The sequence below is a fragment of the Mytilus galloprovincialis genome, chromosome 9, assembly GCF_965363235.1.
Source record: "Mytilus galloprovincialis chromosome 9, xbMytGall1.hap1.1, whole genome shotgun sequence".
NCBI classification, from domain to species: Eukaryota; Metazoa; Mollusca; class Bivalvia; order Mytilida; family Mytilidae; genus Mytilus; species Mytilus galloprovincialis.
This window is the reverse complement of record NC_134846.1, coordinates 67,776,192-67,797,325: the sequence shown is the minus strand read 5'-3', so window position 1 is coordinate 67,797,325 and position 21,134 is coordinate 67,776,192. Positions and strand designations below refer to the sequence as shown.

At 30.9% G+C, this 21,134-nt stretch overlaps 1 protein-coding gene across 2 annotated transcripts in view; it reads right to left on the bottom strand.

Moving 5' to 3' along the window:
- Window positions 1-21,134, bottom strand: part of LOC143045735 (UPAR/Ly6 domain-containing protein bou-like) — a 53,460-nt gene that overhangs the window by 13,229 nt on the left and 19,097 nt on the right. For both annotated transcript variants that reach the window (XM_076218448.1, XM_076218450.1), the window contains one exon: window positions 13,510-13,671. In XM_076218448.1, coding sequence (XP_076074563.1) covers window positions 13,510-13,671 — 162 coding nt within the window. The remainder of the gene's footprint in view (window positions 1-13,509; window positions 13,672-21,134) is intronic.

The window sequence follows — 21,134 nt, the reverse complement described above, 5'->3', positions numbered from 1 at the left end:
TGTATTATCAACTATAACCTGATTTTGTTTTCTACCAATCAATTTATGTCTTTTGAACAGCAGTTTACTAATGTTGCCTTTATTTGGGCTTTTGATTTTGCCATTTCATTTGGAATTTTCTGTTTTGAATTTTCCTTGTTACTTTTAATGTAGGGTGGTGTTGGTCTCCATATTGTTTTGTCTGACTGTGTGTGAAGGATTTAATTTATACGTTCTCGTTAAGTTGAGGTTTGGGGAATGGTTCCTGTATCGTCTGGTTGGAGTGTATGATTTAGTACTACTATGTCTAAATTTTGTGCAGGTAAATTTTAATTGTAATCGACAAACAGTTATAGGAATAAATTGTTTGCAACTTAAGATTAATATTGACACGGATGTTATACTGTGGAAGTGAAACAACATTGTGGTTTTCTTTTTCATTTACTATATTTAGCACATACTAAAATGATCCATTTATCTTAACTTTATTCTAGTATTTTTTTATTATTGTGCATTTTTATTCTGTATTGCATGGCATTGTTACAGTCAAAGCAAATGTGTATCGTCTATAGAATCGATATTAAATCGGAATTGAGTGTTTTTTTCTGCTCTAGGTTTCATTTTCTGTTCTTTTATGTGGCTTTTATTATTCCTCTGATAGAGGTTAAAAAGTGAAACGATCGAATATCCGAGTGATCGTCTTCGATTATATCTTAGTTTCTTTAAACAAATTTGGACATATATTTGGAAGTCTCTGTTAAATTCATTCTCAACATGTGAGCCGGACTGATTAAGAACAAAAAATCGAATAATATACCTGTGTTATATTGAAACGTTTCTTTATCTCTTTGTTTACTTTCATGGTTTTCTATTGTTTGGTTTTTAATTTGTATAGTTAACCTGTACCACGTATATCTTTTTATTTATATCCAAATAGTTTAGTGATTAGATTAATACTTGTTTAGGAACTGACATTGAGGCCTGAAATACTTGTCTCATCTTAAATTCTTACCTAAACACTTTGACTGTCCTGTTTTATCAGACGAACAGTAAACCTAAATTATTCTTTTGTCAGCTTTACATATTAATAAAATATCTTTCAGGAAAACAATTGAAGTCGGCAACCGCAATCTCGTTTAGATCAGTCTGATTGCTTTATACTGTTAACCTATTCAACTTCTATAAAATAATCTTCTTTTTTCCATATTGGAAAATGTCCATTATACGACTGCAATTCATCAAATGTTTACCAGCCTGCCTTAATTCCTACTAAAGGATATTTCCTGAAGATATATAGCAGACCAGTGACACGTGCTACAACCTTTCAATTTCTAATCAACCAATATTTGGCTGCCTTATAATATTGTAAAGAAATCTCATTATTTATGAAGAAAAGCCATTGTTATATGTAATTGCGGTAGATTTAGGAAAAATAAAGCACGAAAATCGATATCAAAATTATTTTCTATCATCTCTGGCACAATGCAGATTTATTATTTGACCCGACAGCGTTAGTAAGCACCAGACCTGAAAGATCGCTACATTTGCAGCGTTATATTGCTTGATGATTTATTTATACAGATATAGCGATGATGGTTTGGATGGACGGCACATGTAGTATTCAAATGAAGTGAATGATACATATAAAAAGGTTCTACGAGTGAATTGTAAACACAAATATTTAGAGTTGCTATTTTGTCCGGTTAATATGTAATAAATGTATATGAGTTTGTTCATTTTTTTTGTTTTTGTTTGTGTATCAAATTTGGTATCCTGTGCCATTTTGATACCAACTAAACGATACATCATTCAATCAATCATAGAACCCATTAACTTAGTAATTGTTTAATAGTTCATTTCGGGGAAAAGAGCAAAACTTAGGTTACCAGGAATACTCTTAAAAATGAATATGTGCAAACAACTTAATTTTCTAGTGTATGTATTTTTCCGGACACTCGGATTATTCGTCAATGATTTTCCAGAGCAACACTCAAGAAATATGGTATGGGTCTTCTCTACGTTGAAGACAATACGATAACATATTGTCGCTCATAGTAGTCTTTCACATCTTCTTTTTTATATGTGATGGCTAGTTGTCTTTTTGGCGAGCAAACCGCATCTTTTTTATGTTATAAGTAATACAAAATTGAAGAAGTGTTATGATTGCCAATGAGAAATCTCTTCACAAAAGACGAAATGACAGAGAAATTGATAACTATTAGTAACTGTATTGCCTTCAACAATGAACAAAGCCTGGTCTTTGGTGGGTGCATTTGTTTTTCCTCTTTGCAATATAACTTTTATATACATTTTAATTAATGCTAGTAGCAAGTAATGTGATTTAATGTTTAACCATCAGAAAATAATAAATGAAAATTTGTAACAACGTTTTTCAAAAATCGTTATAAAACATATTGTCTGTTTTCATCTTATAACTTAATATTTATGAAGTGAAATGACACTTTTGAGATGTGAAAGCCGTGAAAAGAACGATTTCCATTGCGGATAAAGCTTTTGTGTGGTTTCTCGAAACTAACATATAACTTTTGCAGTGTTTATAACATTATTGAACAGTTTTCTATAGTTAAAATCAATACTATAGTCAGTAACTGATTCCTTGAAGTAAATTGCGTATAAAACATAATTCGGCTCAATTTGCTGATTTATTCCACAACAGTTGATTGTTTTCCTGATAAAAAATGTCTAAAACTGTTTTAAAATCAATTCTTGGGTAGATCTGCAAAAATCTGTTCTAGATTATCGGACAGATTATTCTTCAAGGTAGAACTTTCTAAACTATTTTAGGGCAAAGTTGTCAGATGTTTTTTTAAGGTAGAATTTTAATTGCTGATAACTAAAGTACTTGTACGTAGCTTTATTATCCAATTTTCTATCATGAAGATATTATTACATAGTTTAATAATGCAGATTCTTAAATTAATTGCTTATAGACTACAATTTTCTGTCTTTCGTCAATTTGGATAACAACATAAGTGTATACGAAGACTGGCTCATTATATCAGACGTCACGTTTGAACTTAATAAAAATGCTCACTTTAGTTAAAAGGTTTTCCCTATAAACCTCTTGCAGTAGGTATATTATAAATGATCCATTAACTACTGCCATATATAGACTATTCAGAGAAAGGTCAAAGGTGATGAAGACATATATTAAGATTTTTTTGGATGTTTTGTTAATTCAAATAGTGATTGAATTTGAAAAAAAAAATCTTTTGAAAGCTTTTATGTGGTGTATGTTTATGTTATAGATGAGAAAATCAATCGAGTACCATTTTGATCAAAACCTTATTTTCCATCTGAAAAATAAGTCGAGTTGAGGTTATTCAAAAGAAAAAGTTAAATGTTATCATAAATTGGAGTTATTGGCATATTTTCAAATCCTTTGATATAGTGTTCTATTCCGTTATATGAAAATGTCATTGAAAATAGAAATATGTATATAAACCGTCTATAAACTCGTCATTGATACCAGCACTAAAATATTGTATGCCAGCAAAACGTATTGTCTACAAAAGGCTCATCTCCGTCATCAGTGACGTGACACTCGAATCAAAAAAGTTGAAATAGGCAAATAAAGTACAAACTTGAAAAAATTCGAAAGGATTTGCCAAATACAGTTAAGGTTATCTATTCCTCGGGTCGATAATCCTTAGTACTTCCTAAAAGGTTAATTTTCATTAATTCATGATAATGACTATCATATATCAGTTATAATTCATATCAAAACAGAAGGGCTGATTACTTGGCTTTATGATACTTTCAGGGAGGGACCCTTCGCCAGCAGTAGCATCGACTTGTAAAAAATCTCATCGCAGATATAAGAACTAGAATCGCTTACGCTAGATGCGTGTTTCGTTCACAAAAGATTCAACAAAGGCCAAAGGTTTTTGTAAAATACAGCTAAAAAAATCCATTCATGGGGTACAAAATCCTTAGTTTTTTTTTAGAATCTATGAGAGTGTTAGCCCGATGAGCAACAATTAAATGAAACCTAGATATTATGGATAACTAAATAGGATATGTTTCAATAATAGTCAATTCGGCAATTTAAACTTATTTTATGATAAACGGCGAAAAATGTTGGATATCAAATACCATGTAATGACACCTTGGTGTAAATGATAAGATATGTTTCTTATATACAAAGTTCAACATGTGTAATATAAAAAAATAAATGTCCATGAATTTGTATAATATTGCATGAAGTACTAAATTCTGATTACACTCAAAGTATCCTTTAACTAAATGTATAGAAAAATGATACTACTAACAAATCAATCTGTCATTTCGATTCGTTAAAAGAAATTATCTAAAGCAGCTATATTGCATCTGGAGTATAAATTGTTTTAGTCATTTCAGTATTTTTGCATTGGACTTTAAAACAGTTACACTAGTGTGTAAGAACGAAATGTTAACACATGTTATCTTGTTGTATATTTTATTTTTTAACAAGTCATGATAAGTCTTTTAACTTCCTTATGTATTTTTGACGACAAATTATGTTTATATAATACTTATACCAGCTGTATTTGTTCCACTGTAGAAATACAACTACTTTCCGTACCCGTGACAATTATTCTATTTATATTATGCTTCATCAGGCTTAGAAGAATGCATCGCTGACGCATAATTGTTAATTTCTAAACTATTGAAGCAGTCTTACAAGTGAGTTCAGAAGTTTCAATTCAAGTTAATTGTGAAAATCGATTGCATTCAGACTACTACAACCATTACCTTTTTAGTTAGTTTAGTTTTTGGTTTGTTATTTTGAATTACTTTATTGTCCGAGTTAAAACAGTTATACTTTTAATGACAAGGTCAATGCTAATATTATTACCACACATCAAAATGATTACACCAACTTAATATGAAATAAGTTGATTGCTACATGTCTCTGTAATTCAGATTACTTCCTAGAAATCGCGTTTACTGTTGCTACCAATTACTAAAGTCATTTGTTTGGTCAGTATAATTCATGAAATAAGTACAATGTCAAAAGAATATAAACAATCCGAAAAGATAAAGGAAAGAGGAAGTCCATAAAAACTATCATCAACCATCGGGATAAATGTAATACAACTGGTATGTTCCTAACTCAGTACATGCGTGAATTAACATAAAATCATGGTACGTCACATCAGATTGTACATGAAAATAGGTCGAAAAAAATATTCCCATGAATTTGACAGTTGTAGGTAATTAATCCTACATTTTATTGCAGTAAAACATATTTATGTCATAAACATATGTCTTGGGTATTTATTTATTTGGTTAACTTAAAGTTACCTGGTTACTCAAGCTTGTACACAGGTTAAATAAGGGGAGAAATTTGATTGGTTGACTTCCAGTCATTGGTTATTTTCTTATATGCAATGAAATGTTATGTGCATTTTTTTCTATAGTACTGGACAGGATAAAACTTAAGTCATGCCAACTATTTCTTTATTTGAAAGAAAGATAAATTCTGCACATTTCTTTGAAGTGCAAATTTAACAAAGACTAATAGGGGAAAATCAATCGTAATATTACACCTATAATGTTAAAGGATAATCATTTAGCACACAATCAATTTGGAGTTCAGTAGAGTTTTTTTACCAAGATATTCTAATTCAAAATTACAATAAATAACATACTTATAGTATCTCGTATCTCGTCATCACTTTTAACAGCAGAAATAATTCTGATTTTAAACAACCACGCCTTGTTATATTTATTAGCGTGTTAGGTCGCATTAATTTACTGATCCATACAATGGGACGTCAGCTCATAAAATAAGATTTTTCTAGGTCTCTACGGAAGCGTTTCGGGAAAAGTGAGGACAAATATACCGTCAGCCACTTACTGGAACAATTTATTGTGTTTCAATTATAGAAGTCGGCAGCAATAGTAGAATCTAATTGATAAAACCCAACAAACAGCTCATACGTCGAAAATATCGTTATTCTTAACTATAAGAATGAGGACACATCTAAAAAAACCATTGGCACAGAATAGCTTTAAAATTAGTAAGTATACCGTATCGCATTCATTTGTTTTCAATCAAGTATTTGTTATTATCATTTTTAATTTTATCATTGTCAATAAAATTACTATCATGGTGTTTGTCTTTCAGAATATGAACATCGGATGTATGGATTACGTACATTTAAACAAAGCTAAAGATAAAAAAAAAACTGCAATTGGGAGATATATACTTAATATCCAGGCGCTGCTGCAATGTTGCTACATAGAAATGTTAATTTCACATTGGGGGTCTTCAATGCTCTACAACTTCGCGTATTACTAGTATTTTTAGTCTTTTGGACCCTTTTGCGAGCGTCTTAGTTTTATACCAAATGAATGATAAACGACGATAATGTGTTGCAAATATTAAACATTTGATTTTTTCTGAAAATTTTCAATTGTCAGGGTTCGACGTCATTTCACCTACGTACAATTTTATCGCATGGTTTGTAAATAAAGTTCATCTTGCTTATGCCCCCAGCCCGACTAGATCTCAAAATATAACATTGGTAGACTGAAGACATTTATATACAAATATATGTTTGCAATAGATTTCCCAGTATTAATTATTTGACCACTTGACAACCGAGGCCTTTCACTTGATTAGGATTTGGCAATTTTATAGTTTATTGCTTTTGACGTGTTCATTCTAGTGATCAGTCTTTTTTTTTTTGTATTCTAATCTCAAAAAATGTATTGAATTAAAGAAAGTTGGGATAAAATTTTATGATCTGCCTAAAAACTGTTTTAATGAAAACCTACACTTTCACAATGCTTTTGCACCCCCTATCCAATGTATCATTGACTGACATTAAACGTTATTTTTGAAGCTTTAAAATATCGGCACAAGTGTGACTGACAACGCTAAAGGGATTTTTCAAATGTGTTGACTTCAAATCCAGAAAAATAATTATATTCTGAAAACAAAAAATCTACGAAACCATACTTCAAACAGGATTACCGTTTATACTTCTCAACTGAAAAAAAGAAGATTGCATGCGTGCATGACTTAATTCAAAATGTTTGGCTGAAAGTATCATCCTCAAAAATGCATAAATGTACAATAAGCAACAAGTGATTATCAAATATCTGAAAAAATGAGAACTCAGTAAAACTAAACAGAGATTGAAATGTGTAAAATGTCATCTACAAGTAATGTAGCGGACACATGATAGAGACGTTTTAAACCGTTTAAACAAGTAAAACTATAAGCTCATGTTTTGGACAATTTTAGTTAGAAATAACAGGTAATTGACAATTTATATGAAACCCTGCAACTACTACAATTACACAAAGCAAAGCAAAAATCTATATCAATCCAAGGTCTGATTTCAGTTGCCCCGAAGTTTCATACACATATGAATAACATAGTATGTCTTTCTTCCACTGGATACCCTAAACTGTCCTTACAAGCAACGTTGTACTGCTTGTTTTGCTAATCTCTCTTAGAAACCTCTTTTTAATATACTTACACATATTCAATAAGCATTTTAAACCGTTGAAAGTTAAGAAGATTCTATAGTGGTGTCTACATAATTGATGTTATTAGAACACAAAAAAATCTTTTTTTATGTCCTGAGTCTTGGGTATCTTCCAGCTTTTTCATCGTTGAAATAAATATTCTGCATCCAAATTATATAGTTTTTTTTATTATTTGAGCTGCTGGGTTGCTGTCTCATTGACATTTATCCAACAACCATCTGTTATTCATTATAAAAACTGACTGAGAAATGAAGTCTTATTTTGTTAAGGGCATACGATTCAGTTTCGATCCAATATTGAATTTTGTAAGAAAATCTGCATAGAAGCTATTTTTTTTACCTATAAGCAATTAATCCAATTATGTAATAAAAAATATACCTTCATGTACACCTTTAAGAGATAAAAAGGGGTCGACTTTAAAATATTTACTCAAAATTTGTTGATTAGATAAGACAAGAGTGTTTCGTTGAAAATTTACGTTCCTGCGTTCCACTGATGACGTCACAAACAGTACTTATTTCTACATTCTACGAAAAATCAATGAAAAATGGTATATTTTGCATAGATTATTGGACAGGAAAAATAGAGTGCATACGTCGACAAAAAAGATCTTTGAACACAATGTTTGTAATGACATTTGAGATATTTTGCTCGAATATTTAGTTTGTCGACGCCTGCGCTCTATGTTTCCTGGTCCTAATTTTTTTTTCAAATCCTGTCAATTTTGTATATTTTTGAAAAAATCTCGTATTTTAACCTATTTTGGTTATATATATTTATAATCCTGGTACCTTTGATAACTATTGGATCTAGACATCAACGCTTGAGAATAAAACTTTGACAAAAATTGTTCAATTTTACTTTCTAACATGTCTTTAAGACAACTTAAAACATACTTCATCTTGTACAATTCAATTTTATAATCGGGGCAAAAAATAACCCTTACCGAACTTACTCCTTTTCAATGTTGACTTTTTCATTCAAATTGGTACTAATGATGTGTAATCAACTCTAATGATATTTACAAAAGAAGGGTCAATATACTCGTTTATCAATTAAATCAGTTAAAATCATGAAAAATAGCCGAAACATGCATCTTTTCCGGATATGTCACAGTTTGACGTCGCAAAATTAACATTTAACGTTAGCAACGTCATTACCTTCCCTGTAACTGTATCGTATGCCCTTTGAGAAGAGGCTTTGTCAACTTTAAATTGTCATTGGAAAGGGACACATCATACTAGTACTTTAAAAAAAATGACTAGAACAAATATTACTCTGACGCCGTTATCATCAAAGTTTCTTGATTTTATTTGTTTATCATATACATGTTCTGTTTGGAGAAAGTGTTTTCAGTATCCATTAGACAAGATTATGGGAAAACATTCTTCGTCTGCTCAATGATGTTCCAATTTCTTATGACTCATACTTTGTACAAGGAAAGCCAACAGAAAGTTAAAAATAATCAGTTGTTTTCCTCAAATAATCATTCACAATATAGAAGAAGCTCTCTCACTTAATAATTCAGAGTATCGTACTTTGTTGTTAGCATGTTCAACTATACTTCAAATAAATAAATACCAAAGATACACTGAAATATATTATTCAAGATATCGATATCGAATACATTTCCATATGCTGTTAAAACATTAAAAAAAAAGGTGAGTTCTGACAGACTACGAGAGAGTTGGTGTATTTAAATGAAGAATGAATACCTTAAGGGGGTTAAGCTGATAAAAAAAAGACTTTCGTTTTTCATGTTAAGTCAAAAATTGAGATTAATTGCACGAAATCAATCTTTGTATAAAACAACAAGCCTATTGCAATTCAAAAACTACCTCATTGCATAACATCTAGTTACAATCTATCGGATATAGAATAATCTGTTCTAATGGAGTGGTATTTATCATGCACACTGGAAATATTCAAATTACTAGATGGATATTTAGTTTTCCACCGAGATATCAAAACAGATATATTTGATAAGATATTTAACACATTTTTTGGCATTACTGATTAATATTATACAAATGTAAATTATGACTTCAATTTATTCACAATTTATTAATCAGATGTCAAAAGTTTTTAGACTCTAAATAAGTAAGAATGTCGTTCCCTTTTTCGCAAAAGACTGCTTTTATATGGCATGAGTGGATGTCTTTGGCAAGTCAAGATAATAAATTTAGTATATTTCATCTTTTTGGTTGCCTAGCTCTGTGACAAAAGAGATCATGGCAAGAGTCTATCTGATTAGAGTGCAAAAATATGATAATAAATTTAAGATCTGTTTCTGAACCTACACAAGGAATCTTATTAAACGCTATTAAAAGCTCAACAGGCATTTACCTGTAGATGTTTAACGTTGCCAAATAAGGCCCTAATACAGTGAATGAAATTATTACCACAAATTGTAAAAGCAATTATTTTAATATTTAGGGGGGGAATTGTATAACAGTACCCTAACAGTGACTGTAGCTTTACACATACTCATACATGTACATTTTGTGTGTGTTATATTTGGTCTTATTCTATTTAAATGTTAAGGTCTTACTTTAAAACGAATGTTCATATCATATAAATGAAAACCTGTAGAGATTTTTTTCAATCTGATAATGCACCTGTATGACAACATCTGTGAATCAATATTCCTGGATTAACCATTTTTCCTGACACTGAACGGTGATGCGATATAACAGCACACCGCTTCATTGAAATCAAGTGATCGGATTCAAATTAAATGAGATTACTTTAACATACAGACTGCCGTAAGACGTAATGCTCTAATGAATTGCTTTAGTAGAACGATCGATAAACCTGCACAGAAAATCTTCAGGAAAAAAGATCTAGCTATACATTGATTGTCAATCGTGCTTGTTAGCTTAAAAGTTTATTTGCATCGGTTGTTCTTGGGAAATAATGAAAAACTCAAATGTCCGGAAAAATGCAATGCTTAAAGAAGCATTCATTTATACCAATGAAATGAGTAGATGATCATTCCTGTACACTTATAAACTGCTTTATATGTTGTTGTAATCGTCGTCTTTGTGCAATACCTAGAAAGGTAACATCTCTAGAAACAAAAGCTGATCTCATTATTGTAATAAAGCTATGGGGAAAAGTACAGGTTCTAGTCCCAGTTGGAAACGAAATTAAGAATCAGACCTTCTCTAACATTGTTAGGTTGATTTTCTAGGCGCTATATATATATATATAAAAATATATATATATATATATGCTATCCAGCGCTTTAGACCACTTTGCCAACTGGGCTGAGATATATCTCATCATGGTAACGATTTGGTATTAAATACGTTGTCTATCTTGTTTCTTTTTTTAAAAAACTCTAAACAATAAATGAGAGATTACTATTCGCCACTTGCTGCATGTTTATGCATTAAACCGGTTATCAAATGTAAAATTTCGATCAAAGATTTAAAGAACAAAACAGACCTCTGATGTGTTTGACAACTTTTTCATTTGTATTCATGATCTCAACTGACGTGACATAGCTTTTGTTTTTCCAAACTTGTTGAAGATAAAATTTTGGCTGTGTGTATACACATGATTTATGTTTATTGTGTTTTTACTTTATTTTACAAAAAATCAGAATCAAGAACAACTCAATCTAGTGCGATTATTCTGAAATACCGTCCGTCAACAAATGATATTGGTATTGTTTTCATTTGTATTTCAGTACTTAAGAGAGCCAATTAATTATTACCATACTGAAACAATATTAACGTTTCAAAGTTTCAGTTTTAGAACTCATTTAATTGCTTTTGTGACCACTGTTTGCGATGAGGTATAACGACAACATCAATTCAGACTTGAATGACTTCTTACTTCGCTCAGAAAAGTTACTTTGCAAATCATAAAATCTATCAGTGAACACATGTCTAATTAGTTCATTAAAGTGAAGTTGTGTTTGGTATATCCCTTCTTTATGAAGAAGTTATATAACAGACATGAATCAGTGAACAAGATGTTGATATCAGTGTGCCTGAAACGGATTAAATAATATCATTCTTTATATTTCATAAATCATTAACTTTCTTTTTAATTATTTGACAATAATTTTGTTACTGTGAATGACAACATGATATCTTGATCGACAATGTTATGAGTTATTAGGCAAACAAATACACTGAATACAATTTATAAGGAAAATGAAATAATGGGTTGGATTGCATAGATTTTCAAAGGAATTACAGTTCATTTGTTCTTTTCAAAACATGGTCCCTGCAATTGTTGGTGAAATGCAAAATACATTAACAATTAGGGACTTGATTCCCTCTCAAACGACATTAGAATTTGGTTTATTGTGTGGGGTGAAATGGGGGTAATTTTGGGAGGTTTTGATTTATTTATAAATAAATGTAACTTGATTTTTACTCATTACATTGTGAATCGAGGAAAACGAATAAATTGAGTAGCATGTATCAAGATTACAACACTTAGCCCGTGTGATTGCTTTCATTTAGTTAGCGGAATTTATTTGAAACGAAATGTTATTTTGCAAGTTATGATTTATTCAAGATAAAGTATTGTCATTTTCATTGTGTTTCTCTTGAAGTAACGAAACATGTCTATAAAATGAAGAAGTTGAAAAAACGTCCATATCTAAGTTTACGATATTTTATTCAGTACTTTTGATAACTAATTACACCCTGGGTCGATGCCACTGCTGGTCCCCGAGGGTATCACCAGCCCAGTAGTCAGCACTTCGGTGTTGACATGAATATTAGTTATGTGATCATTTTTATAAATTTCCGGATACAAAACTTTGAATTTTTGAAAAACTAAGGATTTTCTTGTCCCAGGCATAGATTACCTTAGCCGTATTTGGCACAACTTTTTGGAATTTTGGATCCTCTATGCTCTTCAACTTTGTATTGTTTGGCTTTATAACCCTTTTTGAGATGAGCGTCACTGATGAGTCTTATGTAGACGAAATGCGCGTCTGGCGTACTAAATTATAATCCTGGTACATTTGATAACTATTTACACCCTGGGTGGATGCCACTGCTGGTGGACGTTTCGTCCCCGAGGGTATCACCAGCCCAGTAGTCAGCACTTCGGTGTTGACATGAATATCAATTATGTGATCATTTTTATAAATTTCCTGATACAAAACTTTGAATTTTTGAAAAACTAAGGATTTTCTTGTCCCAGGCATAGATTACCTTAGCCGTATTTGGCACAACATTTTGGAATTTTGGATCCTCTATGCTCTTCAACTTTGAATTGTTTGGCTTTCTAACCCTTTTTTGATATGAGCGTCACTGATGAGTCTTATGTTGACGAAACGCGCGTCAGGCGTACTAAATTATAATCCTGATTTTTTTGATAACTAATTAGAAACTTCAGTGAGAAAAAAATCTAAAATAAGATGAATATTACCGCGGATGTTTGTATTCCAATTAGAATAGTCTTGTTTTCGGTTAAATGCAAAGATGTAATAAATACACTTTTTGCTGTTATATAACAGACCAAAAGCTTTCTCGTACAATGATAAAACCCAGATTTATTCAATAGCATGGCTATTTACCATTCAACCAAATACATTTTTTTATTTATTTCTTTATATCCTTGCAAATGTTTAGCCATTAAAATATGTAATGTCAAACCTTCGTTTATCCCACGCTGTTTCCTCTTATTGAAGAATAATTAGAGGTACCGTGATGCATTACTGCTCTGTCAATTCCTTATGGATATAATTTTGTTTTTTATAATCATATAGTCAGTTTGGTAAATGGGTTGTAATGTTATATGTCTGAATAAAGGAAGAAGTGGATGTTATACGCCCTAGACAGGAAGGCAAGTCTTCTAAACTGGACTTTTATAACGTCAATTCTCTTTCGCTTTATGTGCATTGTTTTAAGTCAATTTGATCATGAAAAATATAATTCATTACAATTTCAATTATTTCAGACTTGCGTCAATTATTTAGAAAAAAAATAGTTTGTATTTGACAGTATTATAACATGGACATAATGATCGTTAATGTTAAAAAAAAGTAAATACCTCTCACTCCTTTGAGCTTTATACAATGAGTAGCCTTGAAAAAATCGAAGTCACATTTTCGAGATATATAGATCGATGTTGCTAAGTTCTTTTTAAATCCGTCCATGCACAGTTTGTTATCTTTATCTAGCGATGTGCACACATAGCAGTCTATAGTATCAACTGTAAAAGATAAATAAAAATATGTTGAATCACATTACAGAAACTCATAATCGGAATGTACAGAAACTCATAATCGGAATGCATTACTTAATTGAATGTCTTTGTGTACAGATAGATTTTCTAAAAGCTCTTCATCAACTCTTTTGATTTTTTATGAATCGGAAATGTATTATATGGTTTAGGAAAATATGAGTTGATAGTCCAAACTGTGTCCTCAATTTTTATCCAGAAAGTGTAGAAAAATTATCAGAAAATATAAAAAAAACTTAAATGAATTTTGCTATTATTTTATTTTTCATTCCTGCAAAAGAAAATGAATGGACTGGTGAAAATGCCCATCAAAATCCAGGGCAGCTTCTAATTTTCTGAAACATAAACTACATATAACTTTTATACATCCAGGTTCAGCCATGCCTTATAACTTTCCTAGTTGCTTTCGTTTGTCTAAATTCAGAATGGAATAGTTAACACGGCTCTTTTCCTTTAGATGAATCCTAAATATCACTGGTTAAAAGAAAACACAAATCTTCCAAATACCGCACCTCAGGAAAAATTCAAGAAGGTTCAGACCAGCAAATCAACACATGACAAACGTAATGACGTCATTGAACCTGTTGAAATTAGTACTACTTTCAACATTAACAATTTCTATACATGTAGTTCAGCAAGTGGCAATAAGCATTATAATGACATGCATATGCGTTTTTTTTTGTTTTTTTTTGTTCGAGAGTATTTTAGTTTAATGAGAACATCAAGTGAAAACATGAAGACATAAACAAATCAGTATACGACATTCGTTTCCTTAACTAACCATCACACAAATGTTTTTGTTTTTTTTTTCATTTCATTTAACAGCAAATAGACCCCACAAACCAAAAGATTTATAAGCGGAAATCAAAAATATGTCTGTATTGGTCTATGAATCATTGATGTACAGTTTTGCACTTAAAAAGGCCCATAAAAGTATTGTTTTAAGAACATTGTCAACTGTCGAATCAAGTACCTTCATTTTAAGCCTATTGAAAAGATTCTTTGATGTTGATACTTATTACCATAAAAGTTATTAAACCGTGCGAATATAAACAACAGGTCGATTTGTAAAACCTTTCAGTTGTCTTTGTGTTTGAAATAAACTGTGGAAGCGTTTTAACTTCTGATCCCAGACTTAAGTAATAAATACCTTTAATAACCTGCAAAGAATAGCATAGAATAAAATACGGGTTTCCATCATATGATAACATTTTATCCAGGTTTATTATAGGTGATTGAATTGATAATCCATCGACAATCAAAATTATGACAAAGCTGCATCTCAAATTGCATATTTCTCATTTCAGTTGCCTTAAAAGTCAATTTGCTTTCCTGCATGTGTTGTAAAGATTCACTTAACTTTCTTTTTCAATGGTAGCAACCATACAATTTTAAAGTAAATCTTGTGTAAATAAGGTTTTAGGTGTCTCTTATAATTAATAGAAAGTTTTCTATAATTTTCATTTTGGTTACTTGGTGATCATTTGTCTCCCGGTTTCACGTATCAATTGATTGTTTGATTAATCTTGATGCTTAATAGGTTTGCGATGTTAAATGATGTTATATAATTATAATCCTTTGAAGATGATTTCACTAATATTTACATTCAACTACATGTATAGTAGAGACATTTTAATTAAGACTCCATTACACTTTAAAAAGGATTTCAAATAAATGCAATAGTGATATACCGCTGTTCAATTGTCAAAACTCGATTTAAATGAAACGCATCAACTAAAAGTGGTAGCAATACGGAACAACAGAAATACTGAACTGCTACAAAAATAAACGCCGACATACATGGAAACGAACTATGTGATAGCAACTGCCGTATACATGACTTGGTACAGGACGTTTTAGGACAAAATAGAGGCAACAATTTTTTTCCTCAATAAAGTGACATTTTCGGCTCTTGAAATTAAATTTAACATTACACTACTAGCCAGAAATTCGTACAACGTTAGTAGCAATTATTTGTATTCCATTATTAAGTTATATTAATGGCAAGTCCTATGTAATATTTGAAAAGAAAGGACATATAATATGTTGCCAGTCAATATGTTGGATTAATCTATAGAGTAACATAGAAATACAAAAGATGTGGGGTACACATCCATGACACAAAATCAGTATATGCACAGAAAAATTGAGGACTAAAGATTTTTAAAAGTTTAAAGTTTGTAAACAATTTATTTATGATATGACCACATCAATGACAATTCATGTTAACACAGAAGTGCCGACTACTGGGCTGGGCTGGAAATCTCCACCAGCAGTGGCATCGACCTAGTGGTTGTTAATAATTAATCATAAATACAAGGATTGAAATTTTGTATTTGATCAGACGCGCGTTTCGTCTACAAAAGACTCATCAGTGAAGATCGACTCTAAAAAGTTAAAAAAGCCTAATAAAGAACGTAGTGGACTAAAATTTCATGAAAAACGTTTTGCCAAATACAGCTAAGGTTATTTTTTCCTGAAATAGAAACGCCCTAGTATAAAAAAAATCAAAGTAATGTAAACAGTTCATTCATAATATGACCATATCAATGATAATTCATATCAACACATAAATGATAGACCTAGTTCTGAAAATAGTGTAAGCAAACAGTACAATATAAAAAAAATATCTTAAAATTACGATACTACACAGTATTCACGTACCCTTTTCAAAGGCAAAGTACAAATATAAAGTTGAATGATACAAGTAGTCTGAATTAACATTAAAGAGGAAACTACGTCGAGGTGGAACTCAAGCACAAAACTTTTGGAGTACAAAACTTGGTAACCCAGAGGAGTAGGTTAGTTTCTACGACAAGCCAGCCTCCAATTGCAAGTAAAATTTAGATGACAAATCGAATTTAGTTTTGTTACAAACGCGGAAAGAGCAAAGATCTCTAGATATGACAAAGATTTTCCAGATACAAAGCTATGACAGCAAAATAATATGTTTACCTTATGGTATAAACCTGGTTATGAACATTAAATGTAAATAAAGGCAACAGTAATATAACGATGCTCGAAAGTCATGAATCGATGAAGAGAAAATAAATCCGGGTTACAAACTAAAACTGAGCTTAAAACATCAACTATAAGAGGAATAAAACGAAACAACAGAAACACTGAAGTGCAAAAAGCGTAAAGAAAGACAATAGGCGATTTGTGTTAATGTTGCGCTAAAGAAATCTGTTGTCATATTTCTGGTTTGGTACAGGCGTTTTTCGATGGAATTGATTGGTTAAAGTTGTGTAGATAGCTAAGCCTTGTATGACAGTTGTGCTTTTGTTTATTTGCAAACAAGTCGTTTCAAGCAAAGAAGAAACATACTTTACACTGACAACATATTTTTCTCTTTGTATTTTTATTGTTAAAGTGCTGTTCGTGATAAACACTGATCTTTGTCACTATTGTACCGGCTTTAGTGTAGCCATGAGAATACTTTTGAACAAAAACCCTTAAATTTTGTTACAAAATCTCAGATGAGGATAATGTCGATTTCAGAGGTGTTGCTTGTCCCATTTGTTACTTAAAACCAATACTTCGATGCGACAACTAATATTTATATACACTTAAAATAGTTACGTGATCTCCGGATAATTGTTTAAAGTTGTTAGGTATCGTCCATTAGGTTAAACTTGACACCTCCCTAGCATTAAACCAATATAATATAATGCCTAGGCGCTACCACAGTTTATCTAATGTTCCGGATATTAATTAGTCTGGGTTCATTTGATAGTAAATTGTCTATGAATAGAATGGAAATATCCAATGTACATTTATCTTGTCCTGTCATCAGGCTAATGTTCCATATTTATCATAATTAAAGTATTTGTAAAGTTAAACCGATCCAATCCTCTTGGGATAAGTTGTAAAAGCAGATATGATTTTAAGTTAAGTTATTTTTAGACAGAAGATGTCAAATGTTGTCTGCTGTTTACACTTGTGCATGACTTTGTTATCAGTATGTCCGTTTCCCTATTGTGCTGATTCTGTCTTGTGTTGTCCATTGTATCTTTACATTTTTAATTTTTAATTTAGACTCACCTGCTGATGAAATAATTACATAATTTAACATGGCAATCCGTTGTTGAAACTTCGTAACATGACCAATCGGGCCAGATCATACAGGTTGCATGATATCATAACTTACTTCAACTAGTCGCATTTCTTATTTAGTTTTTTAACTGTTTAACAGTTTAACTTCAAAAAAGATTGTACCAAGACATTTGTATGAAATTTTTTTTTCAGAAAATATATAACTCATATGGGTATTAATATTCCTTCGTCATATAAGTTAATTGTGTAACTTAATTTTCAACGTGCGCCGTTAAATAGTGTATCAAGTATTTCTATAGGTAAGATTTCGCGAAATTGCGATGAAAAATATTGATTTCCAATTACCAGACTTAAGCATTTTTGGTTTGGTCTGGAAAAAGGTGACTTCAATCATCATCATGTATTGTACATGACATTATATTACTAGGAACAACCTTTTTAATAACCGTAAAGCCATCAGCAGTGGATGATTGTGTTAACAAGTTATGTAAATAAAAATTATTAATGAAGCAACGCTGTTCCGTTTTCAGTGTTTTTTAATGACCTCCATCTGTAATAATTTCATCATTTACCTTCGTAATGATCAAATAAAATTTACTTTTAAGCTCAAAAATAATATGAAAATACCGTGTCTTATTTCCGCTGACGTCAATTGGTGGACTATCTTTAGTAAGTCAGCTGTACTTGTGCTAAATATGATTTTGTTAAACAATAGGTTCAGATTAATTTCTGTCACGAAACATAATCTGTTTACAGAAATGAGATGAATGAAATGAAATGTGTTAACAAGACAACAATCCAACAACAAAATACAACTAGAGAGCAACTTACAGTCTTCAACAACTGACATCTGTCGTATCAATATAACGATATCTTAATAGTCCCGTGTACATATATTATGAGAAATTAAGCAGAAACTATTAAAGCTCTATTTAGATGGCCAAATTCTTCAAGTACCGAAACCATTAAGATCTGACTGACAAGGTTTCTGACTTTAAGACAGAAACGGGAATGTATGGCAGGATAACACGGAGCACTGGTTCACACGAAGCTATTAGGGGCCCAAAAAAATGACTAGTGTAAAACCATTCAAACAGGAAAACCAACGGTCTTATCTATAAGAAAACAGAAACACTTATGAACCATATCAAAAAACGACAATCACTGAACAACAGGTTCCTTAATTAGACAGGTGTAAAAAAAAATGCAGCGTGCATAAAAGTTTAAACAGGCTCCAATCTTCACCCTTTTTTTTAATCAAGAGCACAATATTACAACATAGAAAGACACTATTAATTAAATATGAAAACATGAATAGCAAGATATTTGATAGACATTTGAAGATTTTTGATTTTTGGAATTCAAGGGAGCCTTAAGATTTTTCATGCGTTCTTTGAAACACAAAAAGTCTGATATAAGCGTTCATTGTTTCATTTTGACGATATGAAAGGTATGCATACAAGTCTGTTTTGTAATGCTATTATTCATTATGTTGAAATTTACTAAATTAAATATGTGCTGATTTGTCTTTAGTTTAAATGTTTGTCAGCATATTATAGGATCGTATAGATCATAGACGATTCCGGAAGTGTCTAATCATATTCTCTTAGCTTGATTTCACATCATACTTAATACCCTTGTCACATGAATTGTAATTGAATTGTAACGTTTCTGTCTGTTCTTGTTTTATCAATTTATTCCGCTAATTTTCTATGATTCTGTGACGTTTTATTTGTATATATGAGAATAAAGCTGCTGTAGGCTATTGGTATGAACGTATAATTTGGTTTTCAGAATAGATGTAGAGTCCCAATGTCCTGGGTTGTTTGTTCTTCAACAAACATTCTTTTTAAACATTCTTTTTAAAATACATTCTTATATTTTCTACATAGAAAATGCCTGTACCAAGTCAGGAATATGACAGTTGTTATCCATTCGTTTGATGTGTTTGAGGATTCGAATTTGCCATTTGATTTTTTTGAATTTTTCTCGGAGTTCAGTATTTTTGTGATTTTACTTTTCATTGAAATTTTGCTGAAATCTATTAAAATGTCTGTCTGAGGCCATATTAGACACATAGGTCATATACGATTATAAACAAAAGAGTTAACCCACCAAGTGAACATAAAGTCAAAGAGTCATAGGTTTTATTTATAAAAAATCCAAAATATGGATTGCCATCACCACAAAAACAAATAATTCATTCAATTATATTTATACAAAATTATCGTTTACGTGTTTAATTTATCAATACAAGCATAAAAGGAAATACAAAAAGATATACAGAATTTTACAATTCATTATTATTTGTTTTCTCTTATATCTATTAAACTGAGGAGGTAAAAAAAAATACATAATAGTAATACAAATTTAATCTACGATACTGTAAGTTCTAGTAAAGATTGACAAATTTCGAGAAGGTATCTCTATAGACGTTGCTTAGGACTAATATTTTGTAACAATGAACATGAATTTTAATTTTCAATTTGTATTGTCTACAATCAAACAAGTGTTCAAAGAATATATAGTTTAAAAAGTAAAATCACAAACATACTTAACTCTGAGGAAAATTCAAAACTAAAAGTCAAATCAAATGGCAAAATCAAATGATAAAACACATCAAACCAATGGACAACAACTGTCATATTCCTGACTTGGTACAGGCATTTTCAAATGTAGAAAATGGCGCATGAAAAGTATTTACATGTCAGTATTAAATATATTAGATTTATTTTCGAGTAGATGAATACCTACCGGCCTGATTTATTTTAACAAAACCATGTACAAAAGTATAGTAAATTTGGGGACCAGGCAGATGTACAATTATCACCACCACATCCCCCGTCCAAGAAATAAGCTTCAAAAGACATTTACACAATTCTATAACATTACTGTTCACTGAATCATTCTCTCGAATACAAATACTGAATATAAAAGATTAAACGAGATTTCCCAAACATACACGATGAGGCATATTGGGATTATTAGCGTGCAGAACACTATAAGTCAGTTTGTTCTGCTCACAAAGTAGTAGTCGGGGGAAATCAGAAGAGCAAAATTTATGTCTAATTGATTAAGTTGTATATAAAAAAGAAACTACGGTAAAAAGATTTTTACTCGAAATGTTCGGCTTGTGGGTAATTTCATTATTTGCATTCTAAAATAATAATTGGTAAACTATCAATTCTTCAGATGGGAATATTACCTAGAGTGATTCTATAATGAAGTAGTGAATTGACGATACATTATCATACAATTGTAGAAGGGTTTTATTTGAACCATGTATTTTTGGGCGACAATATACACGGATTGAAGAAACTTTTACGTCTTTAATTTTCGCAATATATCCTATAATATATGTTGCATCATATAGTCAT